General features: G+C 39.9%; 1 protein-coding gene across 2 annotated transcripts in view; it reads right to left on the bottom strand.

The window, feature by feature from the left end:
• Positions 1-20,711: 20,711 nt before the first annotated feature.
• The window catches only part of CBLB (Cbl proto-oncogene B), a 126,501-nt gene continuing 119,894 nt past the window's right edge, over positions 20,712-27,318 (bottom strand). For both annotated transcript variants that reach the window (XM_058018519.1, XM_058018520.1), the window contains one exon: positions 20,712-21,730. In XM_058018519.1, the coding sequence (XP_057874502.1) occupies positions 21,468-21,730 (263 nt within the window). In that variant the 3' untranslated portion in view covers positions 20,712-21,467. The remainder of the gene's footprint in view (positions 21,731-27,318) is intronic.

The raw sequence follows: 27,318 nt of genomic DNA, 5'->3' as shown, positions 1-27,318 counted from the left end.
AGAGGAGCTGTCAGGAAACCGAGATAGAACAAATAATGAAATTATTCATAAGGCATTAAAGCTGATCCAAAATCATTAGAAAACCATCAAATGAAATTAAAACAGGAATGAGAATTCTACCCAAAGGAAACTAAATAATGTTTCACACGAAGAAGGAATAAAAGGCTACTCAGAAAATAAACCCCAAACCATCCTGTCTGCAATGGCAGCTACTAAATATCCAGAGAGCTTTGAAAAGATTATTATAGAGTTCCGAACAAAAATTTGCCAACCCCCCTGTTTCAAAAGAGGAACCATATGCTGAAAGTAGCTAAACCAAAATATTTACATGGGCATTTGAGAGATCAGGACAATTGTGACCATGTAGGAACTAATGAGCTAAAAATGGGAATGAAAGAACTTTTACATTAAATACATCACCTCGAGGATTGTAGATTACTGTGGAAGACAGTCTAAGTGGAAGAGTAACCAGACTGGTGTTTAACATGTTTACAACACTTTCTTACCACTTTGGGTTCCACAGAGATGCAGTCATGCAAGGTCCATTTCAGAAGAATCACATGCTGGATTGTTACCTCAGGGTCTGGCTTTGCTCCTTTACATTGCAGGCTGGAGACAGAACTGATAGGGACTGTAATTCTTACTGATTAATCAACCTATTACTAATAAATAATAAAACAGTTTAATTAACTAATAAACAGACAACTGTTTACAATTTACATTATTTTGCTTGCAATTAAAGCTACAAAGCTACCATTTATCAATGCTAAATCCTATTAATTACACATAACTACTACTGAGATCAACATCACCTTCCCTCCCCACAGCATTGAACACTAAGGTGCAAGTTATCCCTCTTGGCTCTGCCTCCCTACACCAGTCCTTTCCAAAGGGGGCCTGGCTGGCAGGAGAGTGAGCTGTCCCAAGGGTTCCCTCTGGCATCCTGGTGGCCTTAGGTGGCCTGGTAGGACAGCTACACTAACTTCTGTAAAATCTCGTACTCTTACTGCTGGAAAATCTGCCCTTCTCTGTTTTTCTATTTGATTTTTATCTTACTTTCAATTTCTCCACTTCTGAACCTTTTTTGTTCCCCTTGCACCTCCTTTCCTTTAGCCATTCCCCTCCCAAATTAACATTTGTGATTACTGCTTCTCCACTGGTCCCGGTGCTGCTGCATTTGTTCCCAAATTCAGTGGGTTCAACGACAGTAATGAAGCAATCTCAGCTTTACTAATACAGATCCCTAACTGAGGGGGACCTGGCAAGACAAACTCCCCTGCAGCTGCCTGGTTATTTTTAGCTCACCTGCCTTCCAAGACAAATCACTCCATATGGGAGCCTTGATACCACTACCTGGATCCAGTTAAGTACAAGCACTGCCCTGTCATCTGCATGAGCAGTGTGCATGTGACAGCAACTTGTCACTGTGTTTCTGTTCCCATCATCACCATCCTGCTCTCTCTGAGCTGATGGATCACAGTGCATTGCCCTTAGTGTGTCCTTCAGACAATCTACAGCTTTCCTGCAGACACATTAGAATCCAAGAAATGGCATTCCAGCAGGACGTCTGCTCCCCCTCCCCATAGGTTAATTCAAAGTGATCTGAGGAAGGAAAAAATCCATAGAAGTTATGCTGAAATGAATCATTTGTGTAGCAGACAAAGGTAGCCTGGCTATAACATAGAACACATATCTTTATTGAAATCCACTGCACTGAAGTTCAAAGATATAGAAGAAACATTGCTTTGTTCCCATCCCCTTGCCCCACAAATAAAGTTGAAGAGCATTGTTAATGCTGGTGGTAATGATGGCAGCATCCAAAAAGTGCCCCCAGTGTCTGAAGTAACAAGCTGAAGCAAAGCTTGCTGCTCTGGGCTGAGAGCAATGTGGACCCCCTCACACTGCTGGTGTCTGAGGCAGAGAGAACAACCGTCCTCCAAGGGAGCAGCTGTCCTGCCCCTACACATCTGGGGCAGGGGAGCATTTTAGGCACAGTGTAAAACACCCCACAGAACTTTAATGGGGGCCAACTGTGGACAGTTAACTTCATTAGCCACAAAGATCAAGCAATCACCACAGACACCCTCAGATACCGTTCTGATCCCTAATCATTCTTGACAGCAGGTGGAATTTTGTGTGTGGAATTAGGAGTCTGTCTTCCCTCACGTCAGAGATCATTTCCTCCCAGCACAGCCTCGGTGCCTGGAGAACACGGCAGCATTAATAGGTTTCATTTCCCCCTACTGATGCTGAACAGCCCATGATTAATCACACTGTCACTGGATCCTATCCTGATCAGGAAAGTAGGCTAAGCATTATTTATATTTCTAAATGTTAAGCATTTGCAATATGGTTTTAACAGTCAGTTCCCTGATTTTCTGTGACACCAGTTTGTATGACAAAACAGCAATGCTTTAGTATGGGAAGATCTGCTGGCCATTTCTCAGAGCTGGCTGAAAGTAGCCAGCACAAGAAAAAATTTACAAGCATTATTTATTTTCTCCCTCTAAAATCTGTTCTCAGTAAGAACCCAAAAGCCATTACCATTCCAGGTCACACCATCCATGTTGGCACACCATGAGCCCACTCCCAAAGGGTGGGTGACATGATCCCAATGCTTTCCTGCAAAAAGGGTCAATTGTCCCCTTCAGAATTGTTCAGAACTTTTTGAACAGGGGTATTCTGTAAATAAAGCCTTGTACAACAGTGAGTTCAGGGCCCCTCAACAGGACGTTTGCCTTTCCAACTGGTCACTCAGGCAAATGACAGCAACAGACTGGTATTTTCCCAACATGCAAGTTTCACCTTATTCATTAAAGTCAGAGATTTCCCTGCTCCCTTATCGTTGTTTATTGTAACTGCATGATTTGCTAGCCTTCTGCCTGGCTGTTTATGAAGTCCCAGTGCATATCCTGTGATACTTAGCAACTGCTCAAAGCCCTGTATCCTGGTCAGAGCCTCATGAGGAAGTCAGACACTAACTATTATTCTATTAACAGTTCTTTATTGAAAGCAGAATGTCAGACCCAAGCTAATCTGTTCTGTTGACACAACAAGCTTCAAACTCCTGGCTTACTTTTTCCTAATCAGAAGCCTAATCAAATTTTACTTGTTAATATGACCTGATTATTAGCTGCCCCAGAAAGGAAACATTTTTCTCCCCTAGTTAGTCAAGCCAGGACCCTCCTGGGCTCCCTGCCTAAATCCAGACACTGGCAAGTGGTGGTACCTGCTGTCTTGATTTGCTGGGCTGGGGTTTTGTCACCTCTGAAAGAAAGGGTAAAACCAGCCATGGATGAGGGAAAGGCCCAGCAAACACCATGCTTGTGGAAAGGCAAGGGGACCTCCATAGATGGCACTTTGAGCATCTCCCACATCAGTCCCAGGGTCTGATGGAACTACAGGCTTCCCTCACCCTGTGCCTGGCAGGCATGTGCTGGATCACAGCCTGCTCCTCCTGTCCTGCACCCTCTGCCATGGGACAAGGCTGTTGCTGCTTCCCCTGCATCTGGCAGCTGTTCCAGTGCCAGATGTGCTTCTCCTGCTCACAGAGGGGAACTGAGGGGCTGGTGTTGCACAGCAGCATGGGAGCATCCTCCCCTTGGGCACTGCTCTGGTTTCTGGGAGATGGGAGCATCCCACCCTTTGGCACTGCCCTGGCTGCCAGGACACGGGAGCATCCTCCCTTTGGCACTGCTCTGTCAGGACATGGGAGCATCCTCCCCTTGGGCACTGCCCTGGCTGCCAGGAGATGGGAGCATCCTCCCTTTGGCACTGCTCTGTCAGGACACGGGAGCATCCTCCCCTCCGGCACTGCTCTGCCAGGAGATGGGAGCATCCTCCCCTTGGGCACTGCTCTGCCAGGACACGGGAGCATCCTCCCCTTGGGCACTGCCCTGGCTGTTTCATCCTGACAAGGAGGAAACCTCGCTCAGAGAGGCTCTGATGGGAAGAAGGGAGGGGACGCCCCGTCAGACACACCAGCGAGCCAAGGAATGCAGGTGACAAAGAGCGAAAGGAGGGGGAAATGCACTTTGGAAAATAAAGGAATAGTCTGAAACCTCCAAAGCAGGAAATGAGAGGAGAGAGAGCTAAGAAAACAAAAAACAGAATAAACATGCAAATTCTGACTAGAAATAGAGGCTGGTGGAAGAGAAAACAGCACAGGACAGCACAAGCAGCTGAGCAAACAGCACCAAACCATCAGCAAGGCTGAGAAACACGACTGAGAAAGGATATGCTGCTCTGCAAAGGTCAGACAAGGAATCATGACTCAGGAGGAGAGAAAAACCTTGCCTGGAGTCTGGGGGAGATGACAGGAGATTAACATCCCAACACTTCGTCTTGTTTTGTACAACCACTAAATAAAAAAATATTCTACACTGAAAATATACACTCGGTTTGTGTATGCAAGTATTGTATATTATATCACAAACATTGTAAGGTGAAACATTACAATAAAAATAAAATGGAGAGGAAGCATGAAACAGAGGGGAAAAAAAGCCTGGTGAATTCTACCTTATGCTTGAGTTTCCATTGGCAAGCTCTCAGAATGGATGAAGTGACTTTCTGGCTCTCCTGTTGGGACAATGGAGACTGAGGTGGGAGGGGAAGGGCTTTCAACATTTCAGAAAAATGTGCACCTCTTCACAGCACAATCACTCAAACAGGGAGCAGTGACTAAAAAGAGATAAATGAAAACATGCTCCCTCCACCGTGTAGTAGCAAAACTAAGCCCTCAATACAAATTACTTGATTTGTTTTTTCATTTTTTTTTTTCAAGGAGAATGAGTAATGACATGAGAAAGCCATGTGACAATAAATGGATGTCACCATGGATAGTTCAGGAAACAAAGTATTTTTAAAAATTCTAATTACTGCAAATCTTAGTGGATTTAGAGCATTTGGGGGTCATCCATCAAAATTAAAGCATACTGTGATTAGAGAACTGTACCAGGATAGGATACATATTGCATTATGGGGAGCTTTCCAAATTAAAGCCAACATGCAGAGAAAACTGTGATTCCTTTGAGCTTTTGCTAAAATTTAGACAAGCTGTAATTAATATGCATACTTGTAACTTGGTGGGTCATGTGTCTTTTTAAAACTTGATAATTTTAATGCCATTTTTATTAATATGATTAATGCAAGCCAGTTTGTCTGATGAGAAGGAACAGAAGCAAATCAAAGTTAGCTGTCTGCTTCATTTAAACTCAGATATACACTGTTCCCTGGCCTGAGATATCAAATAGAGGACAAGAAAATAAACCTTATAGAAATGGAACCATTATTTACTGAAGAGGATTGGAAGCTGTCATCCAGTGAACAAGGCTTGGTCAACCAAACTTTGGGACATAATTGTACCTGCTACAAGATGCCAAGATAACGGATAAGGATTTCAAAGGACTTTTAATAAAAGACAGTATTTTCCAAGCTGTGAAAGGGCTTTAGATTGACAAACATCATCTGAAAGTGAGCTAGGAAATCAGAGGGACAGTTTAATCCACACTGCCTTGATTTAGGCTCACTACACTCAGAAAATATCTGCTGAGACACAGGGCTGCCATTTATGATGAATCAAACCTTCTCCTGTAATGTGACACCCATTTATAAATGAGCCTGTGATGCAGCAACTCAGGCTCAAGAAAAGAGGAGACAGGAGAGGCTGGCAACTCTGGAAGCCAAGCCTGCAATGTCTCAGACTAAAACCTTGTAGAGCATTGTTTGGCGTTGTTTCCAGCCCTCCAGGGTCCTACTGAACAGCACTGGAACACGGGTGATGTGAGTATGAGCCACAAACCCACAGATAACACCCACCCTGCAGTGCTGCTCCACAGCAGCTCCCCCTCCTGTGCCTGTGCTGCCCCGTCCCCACAGGTCCCTTCCCTCCCCTGGGCTGCAGACATGGCAGAGGCATGGAGGGGCTGCCTTGGGCGTGCAAGCAGCCCTGCAGAAACTCCATTTCTCCTGTGTTTGCTGCACAAGTACATGCATACACATGTACTGCTTCAGGCTTTACCGCCCTGACATCACATCTTCCTCACATCGGGAGGGTCTGTCTGTCCTTCGTGTTCTCCTGTGCACAGAGGGATGGACTGGATGTGCAGGGAGGAGGGAGTTTCAGAAAAGCCCTGGGCAGGGCTGAGTACACACAGAGCTGTGCAGATCTGATGAACTCAGCTTACCAGCAAGCTCCTTCAGCAGACAGTGCAGCCAAGCCCCTTGTTTTACGGGGCACTGGCTTTCACTAAGGCTTTGGTCAAACAGCTATGAAGTGGAGAAATCATATCCATATACTGAACTAATTCTAAACTCTGATGAGAAAGTCCTCACATAGAGAAAGCTGAAAAAATGGAATGAAGGCAGTGCTGAAGCAAGAGCCACATGTTTGCAGGCAAGCATTGTAGACACTTTGTCAGTATTGAGTCAGCAACTAAGGCAGGCAGTAAAAGTCTGGAAGAAGCATGCCTCTGGGTAGGTTAAGTGCACTAAACAGTCCATACTTCATCACCAAAACCATTTTCAGAAGAGCTGTGGATCCCCTGTCAAGTATCTCCTGGACTCCTCTTGTTTCTTCTTTTACTACCAAACCCAACCACAAGCAGGAACATTCTTCCTACTCTCCCCCTTCCTCTGCCTTCTACCTGTTTATCTTCTGTCTGATCTCCATCCTGGAAAGATCCCTCCAGCTCGTTTTTCACCTGATGAAAAGTGAAGCAAAAATCCCAAAATCAGTCTTGCTGCAATAGTCTTTCTTTCCTGTCATTAAATTCTTTCAAACATCTAAATTGCTATCAATCTATCCCAATTATTTACCATAATTTTATTCTCTGTCTTCACTGCTACTGCAATTCTACCTCCTTTCCATCTTACTTGGTCACTGGTCTCCCATTTGGTTTTGATCTCATGGTCATGGATTGGTAGTGATGTAACTTCCAGTCTTCCTTCAGCACATGATTGGCACAGGTAATTAGACAGAAGGAGGAGGAAAGTATCCAAGTTTTTGCTTGATCCTCACACTCTCAAAAAAAGATGCCAGCAAATGAATGTGCAGATACATGAGCAGTGTGTTGTCAGGACTGACAGCCCCCGGGGTGCACACAGCACTTTCTGCACCAGAGAAACCACAGCAGCTGCAGAGCTTCAATCAAAGCACATTTACAGCAAATTCTTCGTTTCCAGGGCAGAGTCAAGACACCCCCTACAGACAAATAATAAACAAAAATGTTAAAAAAACCCTAAAATACTGCAGATATCCCATGAAAGAGGTGGCACATCATTAAACAATGTTTTCAAACAGCCTTGAGCTGCTTAAATACTCCCCTGTGGAGTTACAAACCAGCTGCCTCATGGCAGAAACCGGATCATTTCAAAGCACACAAAAATTCCCCATTTCATTATAAAACTTAAGATTTGCTAAAAAGTGGATAAAAAATTGTAGGGGAAAAAATGTCAGAAAACCCATTATTTTCCCAGTCTATAAAATTAATCCAGTTCTCTTTAACATCATTTCTCTTCACTGCTGCAATCTGCAAGCTCTTACACATTTGAAATGGTTATTACATGCCCAATTCAGTGGGCTCCTGTTTGAAAGTGAAGGTATATGTTGTTAACAGAGATTGCAGAGAAATGTAGATAAGTTTCTTTCATTAGCATCTTCTGACTCACCTCAGGAAGACAGCTACCACCACAGCTTTCCTGGCTAGCACACTTTATACAACCCACAGGACATGCTAATATCAGCATTTTCACAAAAAAGAAAAAAAAAAAAAAAAGAAAAAAGACAAAAAAGTTTTACAGGGAACCAGGGCACGTTGGGCTGACAGCAGCAATCACATCAGCACTGTCTCAAACAGCAGCCATCATCTGAGGCAGCACAGAGCAGCAAGGGCCTGATGCACTGTAGAACCCAATCCCTCAGCAGCTGTACCACTGCCCCGCTGCCTGCCTTCCCCCCCAGCAAGAGTTTACCTTAAGAGATCCCCCATGCTCACAGCCCCAGAGCACCCACAGAATCACAAGATTGGAAAAGACCTTAAAGATTGAGTCCAATCCATGCCCTAAGACCTCAACTAAACCGAGTGTCACATCCACTCTTTTTAAACACGTCACATCCAGGGATGGTGACTCCACCTCCTCCCTGGGCAGACCATTCTAGTACTTTATCACTCTTCCCGTAAAAACCTTTCTCCTGATATCAAAGCTGTATTTCCCTTGATGTAGCTTGAGACTGGGTCCTCTGGATCTGTCCATTGCTGACAGGACATTGAGACCAACCCCCACCTGGCTATAGCCACATTTCTGGAAGTTGTGGAGAGTGATAAGGGCACCCCTGAGTCTCCTTTTCTCCAGGCTAAACACCCCCAGCTCCCTCAGTCACTCCTCACAGGGTTTGTGTTCCCAGCCCCTTCTGCCTATGGATTAGGAGTTACCATTCAGGATCATGCTGCAAAGGCAAAAGAACTATGGAAACACACAGACAAGTACGATTCCAGCCAAGAAAAAACACAAACCACTGACACAGTTAAAAGCTTAATGGTCTCAACACAGCTTTGTGCAGACAAGGGCTGACTGCACTTAAAGCCACTTACAGAGCTGGCCAGGTACTTCAGGCTGGCACAAACAGCCGGGGAACAGCTAATGAACAGCTGCTAATGAGACATTTGCTCACTGTGGAAGAGAGAAGGGGCAAGAAAGAAGCAGAGTGTTTCTGTCACTGAATGTCCCTGGGCAACAAAAATTGTGAAGGAGGAGAGAGTTCACAGTGTGACATGTCAGCATCTTGAAGAGATGGGCACAGGCTCCTGGCAGCTGCGGTACTTAGGCTGCAACAGCCAGCAAGGGTGGGAAAACAGGATTTCAAAATTTCTGAGGAAAATCTTAATAATAGAGGAATCATATCACAATAAGCAAATAGAATGGATGAGGGAAGTTTATGAGATGAACCAAGAGAAAATATAATGCCTGAGACTGAATAAGTTGAGGTGAGACTAACAGCCAAACACTATTAGAGAGCTGTAAGAGCATAATTCAAAAATGGGCATGTGCTTTTATTGAAAATGAGATGGGAAGAGAAAATGGATGTTCTAATTAGGTTTAAAAAGGTATGCAGGCTTCCCCCACTGCTATATTCCAGGTGTTTGCAAATTAAATCTAATTGCATTTTACCGATATCTACAAGGATACCTCAACACTATGCATAATTTTTTTGGTTAAAGTTCCTATGCTACCTTTCACAATTGCCAGTATAAAAGAAATGGTACCTGTCAAGATAGTTGTTTGCTTGTACTTCCCTATATGGTTATTTCTTCAATTTTCCGTTGTCTTATTCCTATTTTACATTTCAATAGGAAATTTATACATTTATATATATCCATGTATATTATGTTTTTGCTTCACATTAGGGACAAAATTATTGCTAGAAGACTTGTTTTTCTATTCTGTGTTTTCCACTTTTCCAGCATCTAATTCACTCTAACAACATTTTAGTCCAGGATCAGATAAATAGCAAGAATGACAGCAATATGTCTTTAATTTCCATGTTTTTTCTTATCTCCCAAATATGAAAAAAAAGTCATGCCAAAATCACTGCATTTAATGTCAACATCCCGATAGTTTCTTCTTCATGGAGCTCTGTGTGTTCTGAGGTGGACAGGAAGAACAAAACTCTCAGCAGTTAGACTCCTGACTTTGAGGCAGTGGGAATTTGGTTGAGGAAAGGTCAGAGCAGAATAACAAAATTGGTTTTATTATATCAGGAAGAAGCTTAATAGAAACAAGAAATGTAGATTAATTAGAACATAAATCTCTTCTAATGACTTCAGCCCAGATCATCATCTTTTAATTGCCTTTCATTTCAAATCGTGAAGGCTTTTGGCATATGTATTACATTTCTATTGATTTAATTTTTAAATCAATAGAAGTGAGTCACATAGAATTCAACCTTTACTGACTTCAGCATTTTGATAGAAGCCTAAGAAACAGAAATGTACACCAAGAGCTGGAGTCCAAACTGCTTGAACAGGGCTCCTTAACTATAATATAGATTTTGGATCTGCTCTTACATCTTAATCACAGAATCATAGAATGGGTTGGAAGGGGCCTTTAAAGGCCACCTAGTCCAACCCCTCCTGCAATAAGCAGGGACACCTTCCACCAGAGTAGGATGTTCAGAGCCCCATCCATCCTGGCCCTCAATGTTTCCAGGGTTGGGGCATTCACCACCTCTCACAGCAACCTGTTCCAGTGCCTCACCACCCTCACTGTAAAAAACCTCTTCCTTCAATCTAATCTAATCTAATCTAATCTAATCTAATCTAATCTAATCTAATCTAATCTCTCCTTCAGTTTCAAATATTACCTTGCCCAATCTCAACAGACCTACTTGCATCACACACAGAAAGTCTGGATAAACAGAAGAGAGCTTATTCAAGAAAAAGAGAAAGAATAGTTAAGGGAGAAAAGAAACAAATTGCAGACACTCACATGATGAGAAGTTCTGTCCCTTGGCAGAAGAACACAATGGCAAAAAAAAAAATTGCAAATTACAAATGCCATTATTTTCACCTACTCCCTGAAATTTTCATTACATCTCCTGCTGAACCCACGATGGTTTGACTCTCCCTTTAAACTGAACCGATCAAGTTCTTGTATTTGTAAAATGACAAAAAATCACCACATAATGGAGCTTGGGAAAACAACAAAACTGAGCCTGCACTGCTTTGTTCCATCAGACTGGCCTGTCTGCCAATGTTCACAATCCAGCTGTAGAAAGGGGAAATTTCTTACTCTCTAGTAATGAGAAGGAGTAGGTGTTTTGCAGCTTCCAGTTTGCCATCTCCAGCATTGTATCAGCTTTCAAGAGCACAAAGAAATGAGCTACACTTATGATGTGTATTTAAATTCCAATTATCATACAATTAAGCTACAACTATGCTTCTCGAGAAACAATATGCTCTTACAGCATAAACAAAACATCAGCAAAATTACTGAGATTGTTTCTTAGAGACATACAGCATTTTCATTTCTTACTGCTTGCCACAGGATATTGCTTTACATCCAAAGGATGCCTCTCTCTATGTATGCGAGTTCTGGCATCACCATTCCTAAAATAGCTTTCAAAGCATTTTTAAAACTATTCTTGTGGAACCTCTTGCCCCCTTCTTCCCCCTGAATTAACCTGATAGGGCTTTCATAAATAAACACAGTCTCCCCTTCACAATGGGGAAGGGAACAGAAACCATGGATTTTAGTCAACAGAATTTAAAAGGAATTAAATCTTATCTTAAAATATTTGAAAATAATTGTCAGCTCCCTCCCCCTCAAACCCAGACAACCAAATATCCTGCCATTGTCTTTATCTGGTATTTTTAGGTTCAGTCTCAGCTCCTCTCTAAACTCTAAGGCCAGTCCTAGCAACATTTCCTCTTGTCAGGATATGCTTTGTAAAACTGATCCCCTGGTTTGAATAAGGCTCAATTCATTGATGTAAATGTAGAATGCAAAAAGTGCCAAAGCCTTAAGAACTTTCCCCTCTCATTCTCCAGCCCAAGAAAGCCCACTGCCGCTGCAGCTTCAAAGTAGCTGACATGCAGCCCAGAGATCAGGCAAGCATTTCCTAGCTCATTATAGGCTGGTTCTCTGGGAGTGTCTCTCCCTCTACATGTTATTCAGTAGACATGCAAATGAAGTATTGTCCAATTTGTTCCCAAGTTTCTTACAGAAATGCAGAAGCAGTGCTCTCCTTTGTACTCCCCTAAACTGCCCTACTGGCCTGGCTCACAAATGTCTGCAGTCTCTAGATGAGTTTCTGCATTTAAACAGAGTGAAATACACATAAACTGTGTTTCTAGAGTGACAGAACTCGCACAAATTTTACTAGTACTACATAAAATAACCTTTGCAAAGAGATCTCACTAAGCCTCTGCAGTTTAGAGAGATAAATTACAGAGACATAGAAGCAGAAAGAGGGCACCTCCCTCCATTCCCTCTCCCTTCTGCCTTCTACATACTGGAACACCTACCAAGGCCAGAGTTTCTCTGGATAAATAGGTTTAAAAAGCAATTATGGATCTTGGGTGCACAGGTAGTTTTAAGTGCACCGAGAAATCTTAAAATATGTTGGATGACAAGGAAGTTGCTTTTGAAACTGGACCACCTGAAACTGAGGTATCACAATTGCCCCCCAGATAATTTCATTATATTTGGGCAATAACAATTTTCAGCATGCTTGTTGGCTTTATGGTTTATTGCCAGTCATGAGCATAAAACATAGTCAGAGCATGACTGCTCTGTAGCTGGAAATTTATTTCCACAACTGCACTGAAAAGTGAAACACAGATTTCTATTCTGAGAAAAAAGCCCCCACAATCTTCCATTTCAAAGTAACCTGTAAGGTCTCAACACTTTCCATATTTAACAGATTAACAAATTTGGCTCGGATACAAAACTGCAAAATGACAAAGTTTTCTTTGCTTAATCATTCATCTGTAAGACTTGGCAAACTTTCTCACTATCAATTTCAGACCACCCAATTTTGTGAATCTTTCTAAACTTAGACATCAACTAAACATGTTTTCATTAGAACATAAAGAACAAAAGAAAGGCTTTTTCTTTTCTTTCTGAGACTTGTTAATTTAAAGCAGCATTAAATGGAATTATTAAGATGTAGTACCTGCCACCATTTGTGTTTTAGCTGATGACGGTATTTACACTTCCTATTTAGTTATGTAGAAAGTTTTTCATTGAATGAACCCTCTTCTGTCCTCCTTCTGGCTTTTTTTCCTGAGATTTTTTTCCCCATAAGGGGATTTTCTTAATTTTCTTTTCTTCCTTTGCAGATACCTTTGTCACATCACTCCTTCCCATTTCCTCCGAGAAACCTTTTTATCCTATTGCCACTGATGTGCCAACTAAAGATTAGCAACAAGCTCTTGTTCAAACAGTGCTGAACAAGCACCAGTAAGTTGGCATCATTTCAGAAAGTATAGGGAGCAGCAGTTTTCCTACTTGTTTATTAACCAAGAAACAAATAAACAAAAGAAAATAGTTGGAGGACATGCAGCTCCCTCAAAGACACTGCTGAGTGCTAGCACCTTTCTGCTGATAAAGGCACATGCAATAGCTTCCAGAAACTGAAAATAAAAACTTCTCCACCATAAAACCTATGCTCTAAATAAATAAATGGATTAAAAAAATGCTTCTCCTGAAATTCCTTTTCTCCCACAAACATGCTACTAACAAGTCAGGCAACTAGACTCACTCCATACATCTCACACAGCTCTCCTGACAGACTTTGCTACTGTCTTGAAAGGGAGACCAGGAAGCCCCAAGAGGCATGATACTGCTGTAACAGAGAAAACCCAAATACAACAATGATAAAGTATCAATAATACAAGGTCCCATGGGGCAGATCACTGAAAAATAAATTTCAGCTCAACCAACCAAGGAAAATCAATCCACACTGCTAAGGTAGTTGGTACATCAACAGGAGTCTGCATAGGAGCTGTTATTCCACACTGCTGTGCTCATCACCAGCAAGGAATGAGCCTTTGTCCTGGGCACCCCACCAGAGGAATGAGTATACTTCATGAGGCAGAGTACAGCAGCCACTGAACAGGCTTGCAATGGCAAGGGGCTCAGGATAGGTGGAGTTTTACAGCATTATGCTCGTGACACCATACAGGAATACAGCAAGTTACACAGCTACAGAAAGTGTAAAGCATACCCACAATATCTTGCCATGAAGCCACAGTCAGTTTTAATTTTGTCCCAGGCCTTCACAAATTGTTATGGAATGTGGATAAAAAGGCAACCTAGAGCCAGTCTGAAGGCAGGTTCACAGCCTGCAGCAATGCCCTGGTCAGCCAGTACCCTAAAAACAGAGCACAGATACAATCAAGGCTCTGTAATCTTGGAGTAATCTTGGAGACTGTTTACTCAGCAACACCAACACATCAAAGGAAAGGATGCCAATGCATGAAGACAATTCTGTGTAACTCCAAGCAAGGTTTGTTTATTGCTAATAGTTTTCCTGCTTAAGCTCAACCTCAAAATGCAAAAGCCTTGAAGGGCCTGGAAACCTCACTTCAAATCACAGGTAAAAATGTTTTTATGAGAACTGGCTGAGCAGATTGCCACAAAGAATTTCAAAGCTGTGCCAGAGACCACTGCAAAGGTGGGAGTGCTGTGGTTTGTGAGGAGTAGTGGTGTCAGAACAAACACTAAAATAAGGGCATTAACTATGGCACAGATCACTCTGGAATGATACATGCAGGAACATCAGGCCCTTTTCATGTAACTGTGCTCTGCCCCAAGAGTGGCAAGTAAGATTTCCCCCACTAAAGCACACCCTTGTACACTACAACTCAAAATTCCCCCCTCCACTCTGAAACACTTCAGTTTGCACCAAATGTCAGATCTTTTCTCATCTGATTCCCTTGCCTCCTGCTTCTATTATACAACATTCCGGCTCCCCCAGGATAATCACAGTTCTAGCACCTCCTTGCTCAGCCAGGCTGAACATTCTCAACCCTTCCCTCACCATCCAGCTGTCCTGTCTCTGGAGGACATCATCCAGGTAGACAATCTACACTTCTTTGAGACCCAATTGTTAGAATTTGGGAAAACTATAATGTGTATTCTCCCCCAGGCAGCAGGATGTAAACCCACAAACCTTCTACCTCTGGTTCACCTAAAAAGCTACAAAATTGTCATCAACACAGGCAACTCATGGGCAAGGTTACTTGATAAATGAGGAAGTTCTTTGGAGGCCATTGGTGGAATAATTCAGATATAGTGCTTTTACCTTCTCTGTGTGAGAACTTTCAAGCTGTATAATATTTCTTTGATTTCAAAGGTCAATCTTTTATCCCAACTGCTCATGGTAATCAATTACCTTTATCTGCAAGTAAGTTTCCAATTTCACTGACACATCTTATAAAATTCATCCCTTCTACCTGCTCCTCAATTAGTACTAAAAGTAAGCAAATGTTTTTGTGAGTTTTCAAGATGCAAACCAAATTCATTGGATAAACTGCTTAACTCCCATATATTTAGACACAATTAATCTCAAATAGAAGGACTGCTACTAGCAGATGTCATCTGCTAATTTCTTTTCACATCTCAGAAGCAAAACTGGGATCTGCTGAAGTAAGAAGTGGGTTTCATCTTCATCCCTGACAAGTAAATCATGAAACACAAGAGTGGTCTTCCAGGTCAAGATGGGAACAGGAAAAAAAAAAAACAATCAACCCAGTGATAATAAAGAAAACAGGCTTTCTCAGAGAATTCTCAATCCATTTTGGATGACCATGCTCATGGGCCATTCGGATACAGTGTATTCAGATCTGTATAATCACTGAGACAGACAAGGCCAGCAAAACACTTTATGAGGGACCTCAGAAAAAAATACTGATGTGGTTGCAAGCTGAGATAGGAAACTGTAGTGTCTGTCATTGTGGAGAGGAAGGATGTGCTGGTGATTGATGTCACTGAAGAAATTTGGGGTGGGAGAAGAAGATAAAAACAGTCTTAGGGGGAGCAGTTGAGGATGCACAGTAACACATCCACTGAAGGACAAAGGTTAGGCTGAACATGGCTCAAACTGGGATGTAGGAGAGCTGGATAATTTGAATTTTAGTGCATGAGCCTAGGTAATAAAGGTACTACTGACAACAGCCATAGTGAAAACAGAATAAAAGCTTTTAAATTAAGGCTCAAGAATTTCATATGGACCACAATAAATCGGTAACAAAAATGTAAACATGAGGAAACACTTGAGTCACACATTCAAGCAAATTAATAGCTTAAAAAAACTACCAGCCACTCCCTTCAGGTATTTCTGAAAGGCTAATGATGTAAATTCACTAATGTTTATAAAGAATTTGAAATTCAAAGACACTCCATTAGCAAATTAAAAAGGGTTCTCCAAGGGCACTTTCTGCATTGTGATATAATGAGAACTAGGGTGCAGATATTACTTTCAGTGAGTGCCCTGATCACTACACAGATGCACAGAAGCCAAGCTCCCTATTTTGGAGTAAATGTATGCACCTCCCCAGCCACACAGGGACAAAAACCTTGCCTTGTAGAACATGGGTGACTGTAGTAGCTTGACTACTGTGCAGATTCAGCTACCCAAAAGAGCAGGTATTTTGTAACATGATTAGCACATGGTCTCAACTCCCCAGGCTGGCATCACCTGGCGTTCTCTCTCCTCCATGCTCCACCAGACCAGCACACACATCTCAGTGTACAAACACACATCCTTCAAAAGCCAAGATGATGAGCTTGAAAACAGAGCTGTTTCCACTGGAATCCTTAAAAAGCTTTTGGTTGTTTTGCTAGCATGCAAACACTGTGTGAGCAGAATGCTATTTCACACTTCAGTCTGCTGCTGAAACCCTGGCATCCTGCTCCTAAACACTGTGCCTTCTAAATAAGACACACTGTCCTCAGAGAAGGACACTCCCCTGGAGAAACACAGTAACTGAGAACTGGAAAACTCATAAACAAACACTCCTTTCTGTGCACTAGATCTCCAGGCAATTCACACTAGCTAAATTTACATGGCAACAGCAGAGAGGGGCTTGGATTGTTATTACAAAATTACCTCCTTCTGCCTTGTTACCTGCTCATCTCCCATCCTGCTGCCTGCTGGGGCACTTACTGCAATAAAAGATGCTGTTTTCCAAGCAGTACTGTTGTAGTTGGAGTGGCTGACTCCTGCACAGATCCAGACAGATGCAAGCAGCTTCATAGTGAGAAGATCACTATTCAATGGGTTTGAGATCACTATTTATTGGGTTTATGCTTTTACTTCTGGCAGGTCTACGAAGCAAGAATCCTGTCACAGTTCACGTTATTTTGAATTGTCTAAGTTCCTTACAATGTTGAGGATGTTTATGCAATTAAGTTTCACAAATTTAAGATTTATTTTTTGATTTAAGAGTAAGATTTGGGAATCAGCATTCATTCTGAGTAAGAATTTCCACTGCTAGACATGAGATCATCCAAGGCCAAATGGAATGTTTATATGTCACAATAACACACAGTGTTTTAAAATCTAAACTTACCAATTTCCTGATGAAAACTTACTGAAACTGATAAATGGAGGCAGATATCTCAACAGAATAATGGCTGGGTCTATCAAACAAAAATTCCTGAAACATTCTTAGAGCACCCAGCTGCTAACATTTGATAGTAACACAATAAAATAACATCTAACTTTCACATAAGAGTAAAAATGACAGAAATAGGCACCTGCAGTATTAAAGACAAGTATTCCAAACAGGTAAATTCTGTAATTAGCAATGTGACTAGTGACATACATAGTGGAGAAGGATTTAACACACTGAAGGAAGTACCATGAAAATCTCAGCACTGAAGGTCTAATCCAAGTGCAGGGAACAGTGTTGAGGCTTAAATAGCAACAGTTGCATTGTCATGCATAGTAGAGGGGTTTGATTTTCTAAACTTTTTCCAGAATGTTGGGATACAGTAATAGAAAAAAAAATTGTTTTACATAGCTAAAATATTTTTGACATTAAGAGTACAATGCTTGAGAATGTAAATGCACAAGGTATTAAATTTTCTTCAGGAAAAAAAAAATCCTGCAAATTAATATACAGTCGGACTATGTCTTCACCACTTTGGATTCTAAATATTTAATTAGTCAGCATCTTTCTGCTATACAACTATTATATGCACATTCCAAAATTACTGCCAATTTATTAACTTTTACTACTGAAATTTAGAAATGAGGTAATGTATGGGGATGAAATGTACATGTCTCAAAGCAATGATTCACCTTATTTTAGAGCAAGGCTTCATTTTTGTGGTTTACAAAACAATGTTTTTTAAGGCCCCTACACAGGACAGGCTATGTTGCTAAAGCGTCATATGAAAAGTGGTAATATTCAATAACAGAGACAGAGTCTTGAAAAATCATGGACCAGCCCAACATTCTCTTAACATTAATTTTATAAAATACCTTACATGAACAGATAAAGAACTTGAGCATACATAATAACCAAAATTTAAAAAGAATGTTGAATAAAATATAAATTAATTGAACACGTCACTAAATTTGCCACATTAGACAAGTTTATAAAAGGCATTTTCAGATAAAATAGTTATTTGAAAGAAAATCCTTCAAAATGGAAGCTGCTGAAGTCCTTTTTCAAGAAGTCACTCCTAAAAGCGCTATATTCCAGGTCATCAGGTAGCACCTGAATGTGCTCTGAATACAGTGTTCATTTGCTTCAAAATTTGTCAATATTTAAGACACAAATTTCAGGTCAGAGTTGTCAGTGCAAAGTAAAGCTTCAAGCTGAAAACAGGAGAAATACAACAGAAGAAATGATCCTGGTACAAAATTTCCTAAATTCACATTATAAAAAACCTGTGCCAGATGCACTCTTGAGATACTGGACATTAACAAATTTTACCAGTGGCCATTTTAGGGTTCCAGACAAGCCATTAACATGGCTAATTATATTAGCTTCCTTTACCACAATTTAAATTTTTCCTACACACAGCCTTTGGAAAAGATCTGTGCTGCTGATGTTCACTTGCTCTGCCCAACTTCTGATTCAGCCAATTTGTTTAAAATGCAGTAACTTAGCCAAAAGGAGAGAAAAGGTGAGGCCAACAGACAACACAAGGATGGTCTAAAGACTTCAAATGTTTCTGAGTTTAACCAACTTTGTTCACCCACGCACTCTCATTCAAATCAGTCTTCCTTGAAGTTATGTAAGTGCATAACACACTGCCAGGCTCAAACCCTTAAGTCTTCCAAAGGTTAAAAATATGTTTAGAGAACTATGTCTTTAGAGAACTAGACTGCAGCCAGATTAATTTATTTTAAGCCTATTAATTCCTGCAGAGTAAACATCAACACTCTAGCAAAGCAACTTTGCTGTTTGACTTTAACCAGAACAGGTCTGAAACAGTCTGCACGTTCCACTATTTAGAAGTGTTATTAGCACACTCATTTAAAGATTAATGGAAATCTTTTCAAGTAACCACTCAAAATATTGCTAATCAAGTTTGGTTTTTTAACATATAATAAAGAAAAAGTGTCACTGGTGGTCACAACCAGAAAGAAGGAAAACTTAAAAAACCTTAATCTATCAGGCAGCAGTTCCAGCCTCTAATTGAAATATAAGGATGTAATTTATACTAAGCTGCTGCATAAAAAGGAGAAAATGAGCTCTTCATTACAATTCAAAATTTCAAAACTCAATCTGCAGATTGTTTGTTCGTCCTTGTAAAATGCTCTTTTTTTCATCATTGCTATGCTGGCAGTTATGCTAGAACCTCATTTCAGTAATTCCAGTACAACCAGAGTGTATAATTTAATAGCCTGAATCATTTTCAATTTACAGCTAGCTAAAATGCTACAGTGATGCTGCAAACAAACCAAATGAACAAGAGGGTTCCATACCATACAAAACTTTCTCCCAAAACAGAGGAAAGAGATTAACTTGAGCCAAAAGCACAGAATATAACTTACACCAAAACTTTTCCTAAGCTGTACTTGAGGAATGAACAATTACAGGAAGATGTACAAACTCAGAAGCATTTGCTCATATCCAAATGCTGCAGCAGCTCTTCCCTATACCCTGTATTCTCCTGATCACTCTTTTATCACTGACACAGATTAACAATATCCATATTATGCTCTGTGATGCTACAAAACAAATAAATTAGTTTTAAGAACAATTTTTTTCAGGAAACAATGGGATTTTGAGATAGCAGAGTAATTTCCAACGGGTGTTCTCAGTTACTTCAAATCCTGCAGTTCAGCCATGTGCTGTCTTCAAAACACCTTTACAACAAATGCACTGGCTGATGAGACCTGATCCTGTAAGTGATACAAATTCTAGCACTTGCTCAGAGTGAAAGAGAACACCTACAGCTGAAAGGGAATAATGAATATATACCTCACACCCAGCCTGGCACACTGAAAATTTTCATATACTCATCACATATCAAAATGAGAAAAACATTCTAATTACCACATTTTTTTTTATTTGTTCAATAGTATTAGAAGAAAAATTTCAAAGTTTCCTAAAAAAAAACCAAGAAAGCAGCAATCTTAAGAATTTTCCTGGAAATATCTGGACTCAACTTGAACATACTCAGAATAGAATTGTCTTCTCTCACTTTTTTTAAAATCAGGAAGACTTAAAAATTGGCTTGCATCAATTTGGGCTCAAAAATAAAATGTCAAAGTTTGGAGTATCACTAATCAAGTAAAGCAAAAATATATTTCCAACTAAGCAGCTGGAAAGTGACTGAATGAATTTGGGTGTTCAACACATCCTTGAGGATTCTGAAGTGTACAGGGGAGGGAGGTTATTAAAAAACTTTGCAAAAAATATTGCTACAGTAGCATTAGGAATTAACAGTGCATCAAAGATTTAAAGTTTCCAAGTTAATACAAACTGATCCAAGCCACAATGAACCACAGGATAATCACTCAAACAAAACATTAACCACATTCTACTTTACTGAATCTAGAACTGGAATTCATCTGAATACCTTTAATATAATTGAAAAAGATTCCTTTTAGTCTTGCCATGAAGAATTGGTGCCATAAGTGTGTAATCAAAACACAGTATTATCATGTGCATTTGGATTTTTTTAAACATCTGCAATCAAATACTCAATTTTGAAAGGGATTTTACACGTGAGAACTCAGTATCACTGCTGCATGAAGTGTTTTATTTGTTGGTTGGGATTTTTTTGTGGAAACTGTATATAAAAGACCTCGAGACTTCAGGTCATGGAATTCTTGTTAAACAGAAAGCTGCCCAACATTACTGTCAAAATACCTTTAAAAAGGCAGTTCACAGAATAATGTATTTTACATTCAGATATCTCCTCTCTCAAAAGCAAAGGAATCTCAGAAGAAAAAAAAAATCAGTAGTGAAGGCCACATACTTTTTGCATTTGATGAGCTGAAATGCAAAAAACAATTAAAGCATCTTGTTAAAGAAAAAAAAAAAGACCAAAAGAAAAACAGAACTCCTGGAAAGTGATGATTTAGTTGATGGAGTGGTCAGCATGGAAACTGTTGGGAATGCTACAGCAGAACTGACCACAAGTACAAGGGAATATGAACAGGACATAGTACAGGCACAAACTAGAAAACTGTAACTTGCCAACTTGTAAACAAGAAAAAGCATTTCACAGATTAAAAGTTCTAGGGAAGTAAACTTTTTTTTAAATTATTTTGTAAGTTCAACCCTGATTTAAAAAAGTATGGCTAGCAAAAATACATAAGCCTCAGCATATTTATAAGTCTTGATCAGAGCAGCCAGGAGCCTTTGATAAACGGCTGGAAACAAACACCCTTCTGCTAAGGATGAATAAAAATATTCCATTCTGTTCTTCCTCTCATTCCCCAATCCACGTGTGTATCTGCAGAATTCATATACTCCAAGAAAATCTCGATGCTGCTATAGATTGAGACGCGGGGAGACTGGTGGAGGAAAACAGACAAACTCTCTTAAAATACTGCGGGCCACATCAACATTATTCTGGGCAATTTCAAGTGCCCTCTTGACTTCTTCAAAGGAATAGCCCTCTCCCATAAGTTTTGCAATTTTTGCATCCACATTTTCCGTGGAACTGTCAGAGCTGTATGCTTTCCTGTGATGTGTTTCTGGTGCAGTTCTCCGAGGAAGTGGTTTAGGGGGCCTGGCTGGTGCTTGTGAACCATCTGTTTCAAATAAAAGAGATAAAGATCATTATAAATTGGCCTAAGACTGTGTTATAACTGGGGCTGGTCAAACCCCATGAAGCTGTTTTAAGAGTAAAATTCTAAAGTAACATGAAGAAATATTTTAGTTTACCAATATAGCTCATTTTAAAATTTTGACAGAAGCTGATGTCCTCAAGAATGTCCCAAATGGAAATAACGTAGCAATATACCATTTTAATAATAATATAGGAACATGCAATTTACAATTAAGATTATTGAAAGCTGGAACAAAAATAAAGTAAGATGGAACAGGAGAAACAGTGAAAACAGCCAGTCAAACTCTTAAAGGCTTTCAGACTCTCAACCCACAATTTGAGAATATCTGAGCTAAAAAACAAAACAACAAAACGAACTAACAAAAAATCCACAAACAAATAAAAAGCCCAAGAAAAAAAACCCTACAAAAACAAACAAATGAGCAAAACCCAAACACAAATTGGATTACAATTTTATTGAGGACCCTAAGTTGTGTAGAAGACGAATTCAGAGAAATACAGCTGAAGGAGAAAAATCCTTATTGGTCCACTTTCTAAATTCTGTTCATTCAATTGCTACTCATGTCATGCACAGCAGCTAAACATAAGTACATAAATACGTGGTTTCTCCAAAAGACCTCCAGCCCTACTACTCCCATGATGAGAACAGAACATGCTCCTTCCTTCCTCTCCAGTCCCCCTATGGGAATATCTCCCGGTTTCTTATCTTCTATGGAAAGGTTACCTTCACAGTTAATGCTGGCGACTAAGAATCATCATGTGCTGGTTAAAAAAAGCTAATATTCAAACTTGCTAATCTTCTCAGAGTCGAGAGTTCTGTGCTCAAGTAAACTTGGCACTTTACTGAAACGCCTTTATCCTCACTGATTCCACAATAAGAAGCTTAAATACAAGCAGGCACAGCGCAGAAAACACTTTCAAGAGCAAAGCATCTAAAAAATTAAAAAGTCTTTAATCCTTCAATAGTGGTTTTAACAAGTCCTATCAACAGTGACTTTGATAGATAAATTAGAGGAATTTCTGGCTGTGATACTTCCTGTTTACTTACACTGAGAGCAGTGGCATTTTCCAGTGTTAAGTACTTCAGAGACTGTTCTTTAGGCATAGAAGAAATGTTATATATCCAGTATTCTTGTTGTAACCTTATCATAACACTGGACAGAGAGAACTATAATTCAACCAAGTCCATTAGAGACTTCAGATAAATGAAAGCAGTTCACACAAGAGCATGTTTAATGCAGGTGTATTTTCCTTTCAAATTAGTTTTTTCATCAATTTGGATGCATGCTGCTATAAAATTTAATTCCACTTCTTAACTCAGAGAGTTAATATTACCTTTAGAAAGATGGTGATATTCCATAAACAAACGGATGAAAGAAATTTGATTTAACATTTACAGTAAGGGGCTGCGAGCTACAGCTACTAAGGGCTACTTCACATTTGTTTTGATTTTTTTCTCTCTGAAGATAAAAAGAATTATGTAAATTATAAACATTCTGAAGCAGATCCAAACCTGCTAGGAAGGTGTGGAAGACCCATGAAACACTTGTCTGAGAAATTAACTGTAGCTCAGGAAATGCGGTTAATCACTAAAAACTCAATCAGAAACAAGTTCAAATTTCTCACTTCACTTATTTTAGTAAACTCAAGACTGCAAAAGAATAATATTCTTTATCTTTAGAATAATGGCACATTATTTAAAACCAATAATTTTTCTTTCACAAACCTTCAAGCTGTTTTAATATGTACATTCCATTATGGACTTCATTTCTATACAGTATGAAACAAAATTAAATTTACAAACTTTGCATTTTCCCCTGGGCTTGAAGTACAGAAGAAATTCCTTATGCATAAATCAGATCCTTCCCTATGCCTGTGTTACATGAGGATATTTTTGCTTGACTTAATAAAGGCTTAAAACTGAAGTTATTTCGTGTTTAAAATCTTCACTTCACTGAGGCTTTCTAACAAACTTTATAAAGCAGTCACATCATTTAGAAAGGTCATTTTTAATTCTGTCAGCAGATTTGAAGCACAGGCATTTTATTCTCACTACAGCAACATCTCTCTATAGCACAGATACTCTGAGATCTTCAGCGCTCTCAATTCCCATTATTATTTTTTTTAATGCTGACATCTCTTTCAATATCTTCACATCCATATAAAATTTCAGCTAAAGCTGGGTATCATATTGGATCCTGAGCTTAAAGATACTAAGCCTAAGCTGCATGTCCATCTGGACACTGAGATAGAGGTATTAAGCAGAACTTTCCTTCCCTACCTCCCATCCTCTGATGTTTCAGCCACCACAGACGTCTAACTAAGAATTCCAATAGATTTTCTAACTGTGCAATTCAATTAACAGTTTCTACCACGAGCAGCTTCTTCCACTGCTCCCAGTTCTGTAATTCAGCACTAGACTGAACCCTTAGGTAAGGCGTTAGTACAAAAGCAGACACAGGCTCATTTAATAATTATTTAAAAAGCACGGGAAAGTGGTGAGAGCTCTGTAGCACAGTGGGTGAAGGCTTTTGTAACAATGCCAACTGCCTGTTCCTCTCTGCTGGGAAATGCCCTTCTTTTCCTCCCTCACTGATTCTCCTGGATTGCTCAGTCTTTCACCAACAGCCTGAGGAGCATCAGAGAAGCAGGTGACCCAGGCTTCTTGTGAAGGCCCTCTGTGGAACAGTGGCAAGCAGCTACACCTCACCTAAGTGGGGTACAGGAACAAGGCACACCCAGGGGACACGTGCTCTAAGGAACTCAGAGAACAGGGAGAAGGTGAGGGAAGGACCCACTGCATATGCTGCTCCATCAAGCTGTTAGGCATGATCTTTCTACTTTGCAATACTGTGGACTACATTATTTCCTCTAGTGTTAACTGAAATAAACCCTGGAATAATATTCTTGTAAAAGGAATCCAAATTTGCAAGCAAGCATCTTCATAAGGCCAACTGAGGAATGAATACGCAGCAGGCAAATATATTAACCAATCATTTGAATCTGTATCTTACAGAATAGCTAAGTTCAGCAAAATAAAGCAGTCATCAATTAGAGGCTTAATTTTCTTCTTCCTTTCCCTCTTATTATTTGCTGTGTTTAGGTAAAATACTCTAATTATTAGCAATATAATAGAATAATAGAATAGGCTGGGTTGGAAAGAACCTTAAAGATAATTTAATGCTGCACCCTCTGCCATGGGCAGGGACACCTTCCACTAGACCAGACTGCTCAGAGCTACATCCAATCAGGCCTTGAACACTTGGAGGGATGAGGCATCCACAGCTGCTGTGGACAACCAGGGCCTCACCAACCTCAGTGTAAAGGACTTCTTCCTGAAACCTCATCCAATCTCCTCCAGTTCTCCCTTGTCCTCTCACTGCCTGACCTTGTAAAAAGTCTCTCTCCTGCTTTGTTCTACACTCCCTCATGTACTGGAATGCCAGTATTAGGTCACCCCAAAGCCTTCCCTTCTCCAGACTGAAGAATTCAAAGTCTCAGGCTTTCCTCACAGGAAAGGTGCTTCATCCCTCTTTTCACCTTGGTGCTCTTCTCCAGACTCACTCCAGCAGGTCCATGTCTTTCTTATGCTGGATGCGTTTCTCCAGGTGGGTCTCATGACAGCAGAGGTGCCAAACTCCCTCCTTGGCCTTGCTGGCCATACTGCTTTGGATGCAGGACAGCAGGATGCAATCCTTTTGGCTTTTTGGGCTCTGAGCACATGTTGCCAGCTCATGTCCAGCCTCTCATCCACAGCACCCCCAAGTCCTATTTCCTTTTCTTGCTCTTTTTGTACTAATTTTAAACAGTTGTATATAAGGAGTTGGAGAAACCGTGCCTTTGGGGGAGTGGGTTGCATGGCTGGGTACTATTTCTGAAGTGCTCAATACTGGGTATCTGAATTAGAATAAATTACTCGGTAGACTTTAAGGACTCAGTTAAACATCACTAAAGCAACCTTAAAAACAGTGAAAGTGAAGCAGGGAAGTTAAAGCACTGCCCATGCTACTCTAGGAACCCAGTAGCTAAATGATAATTAGATTTTAGAGTGAACTCCATTTCTTTTTCAGCTAGTTCAGAGAATTACCTTACAAAAGCACTGAAATGAATAATTTCTTCAGTGAGCTGATTAGTTCAGAATAAATGCAAAACCAAAGTTCTGAATACAGTTACACTCTCTACATTGTCTTTTTAAATCATAGATGAAGGTGAACCTGTTCATCCTGCAGCTCATCAGTTCTGTCCTTTGGAATTACTGACACTGTAAAAACAACTTTCCAATTAAGAGAATGACATGATCTATCACATAGTTTTCATCTAATTGAAATTAAATGGAATATCTTGCTGCATATCATGCTGATTTAGAATGGTATTTATAGCAAAAGCTGACATCTGAGTGTTTTAGAAGATAGCTGTGAGAAACAGATCAAAAAGTATTAAGCAGCACCAGAAAGCTCCAAGTTCTTAACTAGCAAGTATCTCACAGTAATTTAGGAAAATTAAAAATGGTTCTACCACAGAAGTGCAAGAATTGCAGAAAAACTCCACAGCTTTAAAAGTAGTTGCATCATCATCATAATTTGCATTACATGATAAATCAAAACACCCTGAATAAACTGACAGAGTGTTTAAAGACAAATAAATCCCTCACAATGACACTTATAAAGCATTATAAACTCTTTTCTTCCAATAACTGGAAACGAAAAGAGAAACAGCTATACTTGTAAAGACACCCTCCCAAAAGAAATAGTATTTACCAAAGGCATCACACTAATTCACAATTATTGCTGTTCATTAAAAAAATAAGTAAGCCTGAGGAGAGCAAAAGAAATCCCCTATTATTTAAGTTGGAACATATTCTTTTTTTCCCCCTATACTTCAGCAGTATGAAAATCTGTATTTCTGAGAAGGAGAATGCAATTGATACTAAAATATATCTATCATTTTTCCACTTGGGAATGCTTCATTTGAACAATGGTGATTATTACAACTGAAAGATTAGAGAAAAGTCCTTTTCTTCATGCATAAAAAGTCTCTACACAAAATTTTATCTATCAGGAGAATGATTAATGGTACAAAAAATCCCTTGGCTTTTGCTTTGTGTAGTTTCTTCATACAGGAAAAGAATGCAGTTGGACCAATCTGCCCCATTCCCCATGTACCATGCACATCTAAAGAAAAGAAAATTTGTCTAAAAACTGGTGAAGGTACTTTGAAATATAGGTAATCATGTTATTATTTTTGTCCACTTAGTAGATTTCCTTTAAATTTACTATTTTTGTTGCCTGAATACCCTAACCAAAATTTTTTTGGCAGAGGAATCGTTTCTACTGTACCTGTTCCATTGAAAAGGAAGACTGAATTTTAAGTGCTTTTGATTCTTGGTTTTATTAAGAAACATCTTAAAAGCTTCTTAGAAATTCAGACAAACGTATTAGCAAAAGAGACAGAAAATAATAATACTTTAGAGAGTTAAGCTACATTTTTTTGTTTAGGAGAAATGAAACAAAGAGGGAAATCAGGTGCTTGTGCTCCTTTCAGTACTTCTGA

Source organism: Melospiza georgiana, chromosome 2 (genome assembly GCF_028018845.1).
Source record: "Melospiza georgiana isolate bMelGeo1 chromosome 2, bMelGeo1.pri, whole genome shotgun sequence".
Taxonomy (NCBI): domain Eukaryota; kingdom Metazoa; phylum Chordata; class Aves; order Passeriformes; family Passerellidae; genus Melospiza; species Melospiza georgiana.
This window is presented reverse-complemented; position numbering and strand designations above follow the sequence as displayed.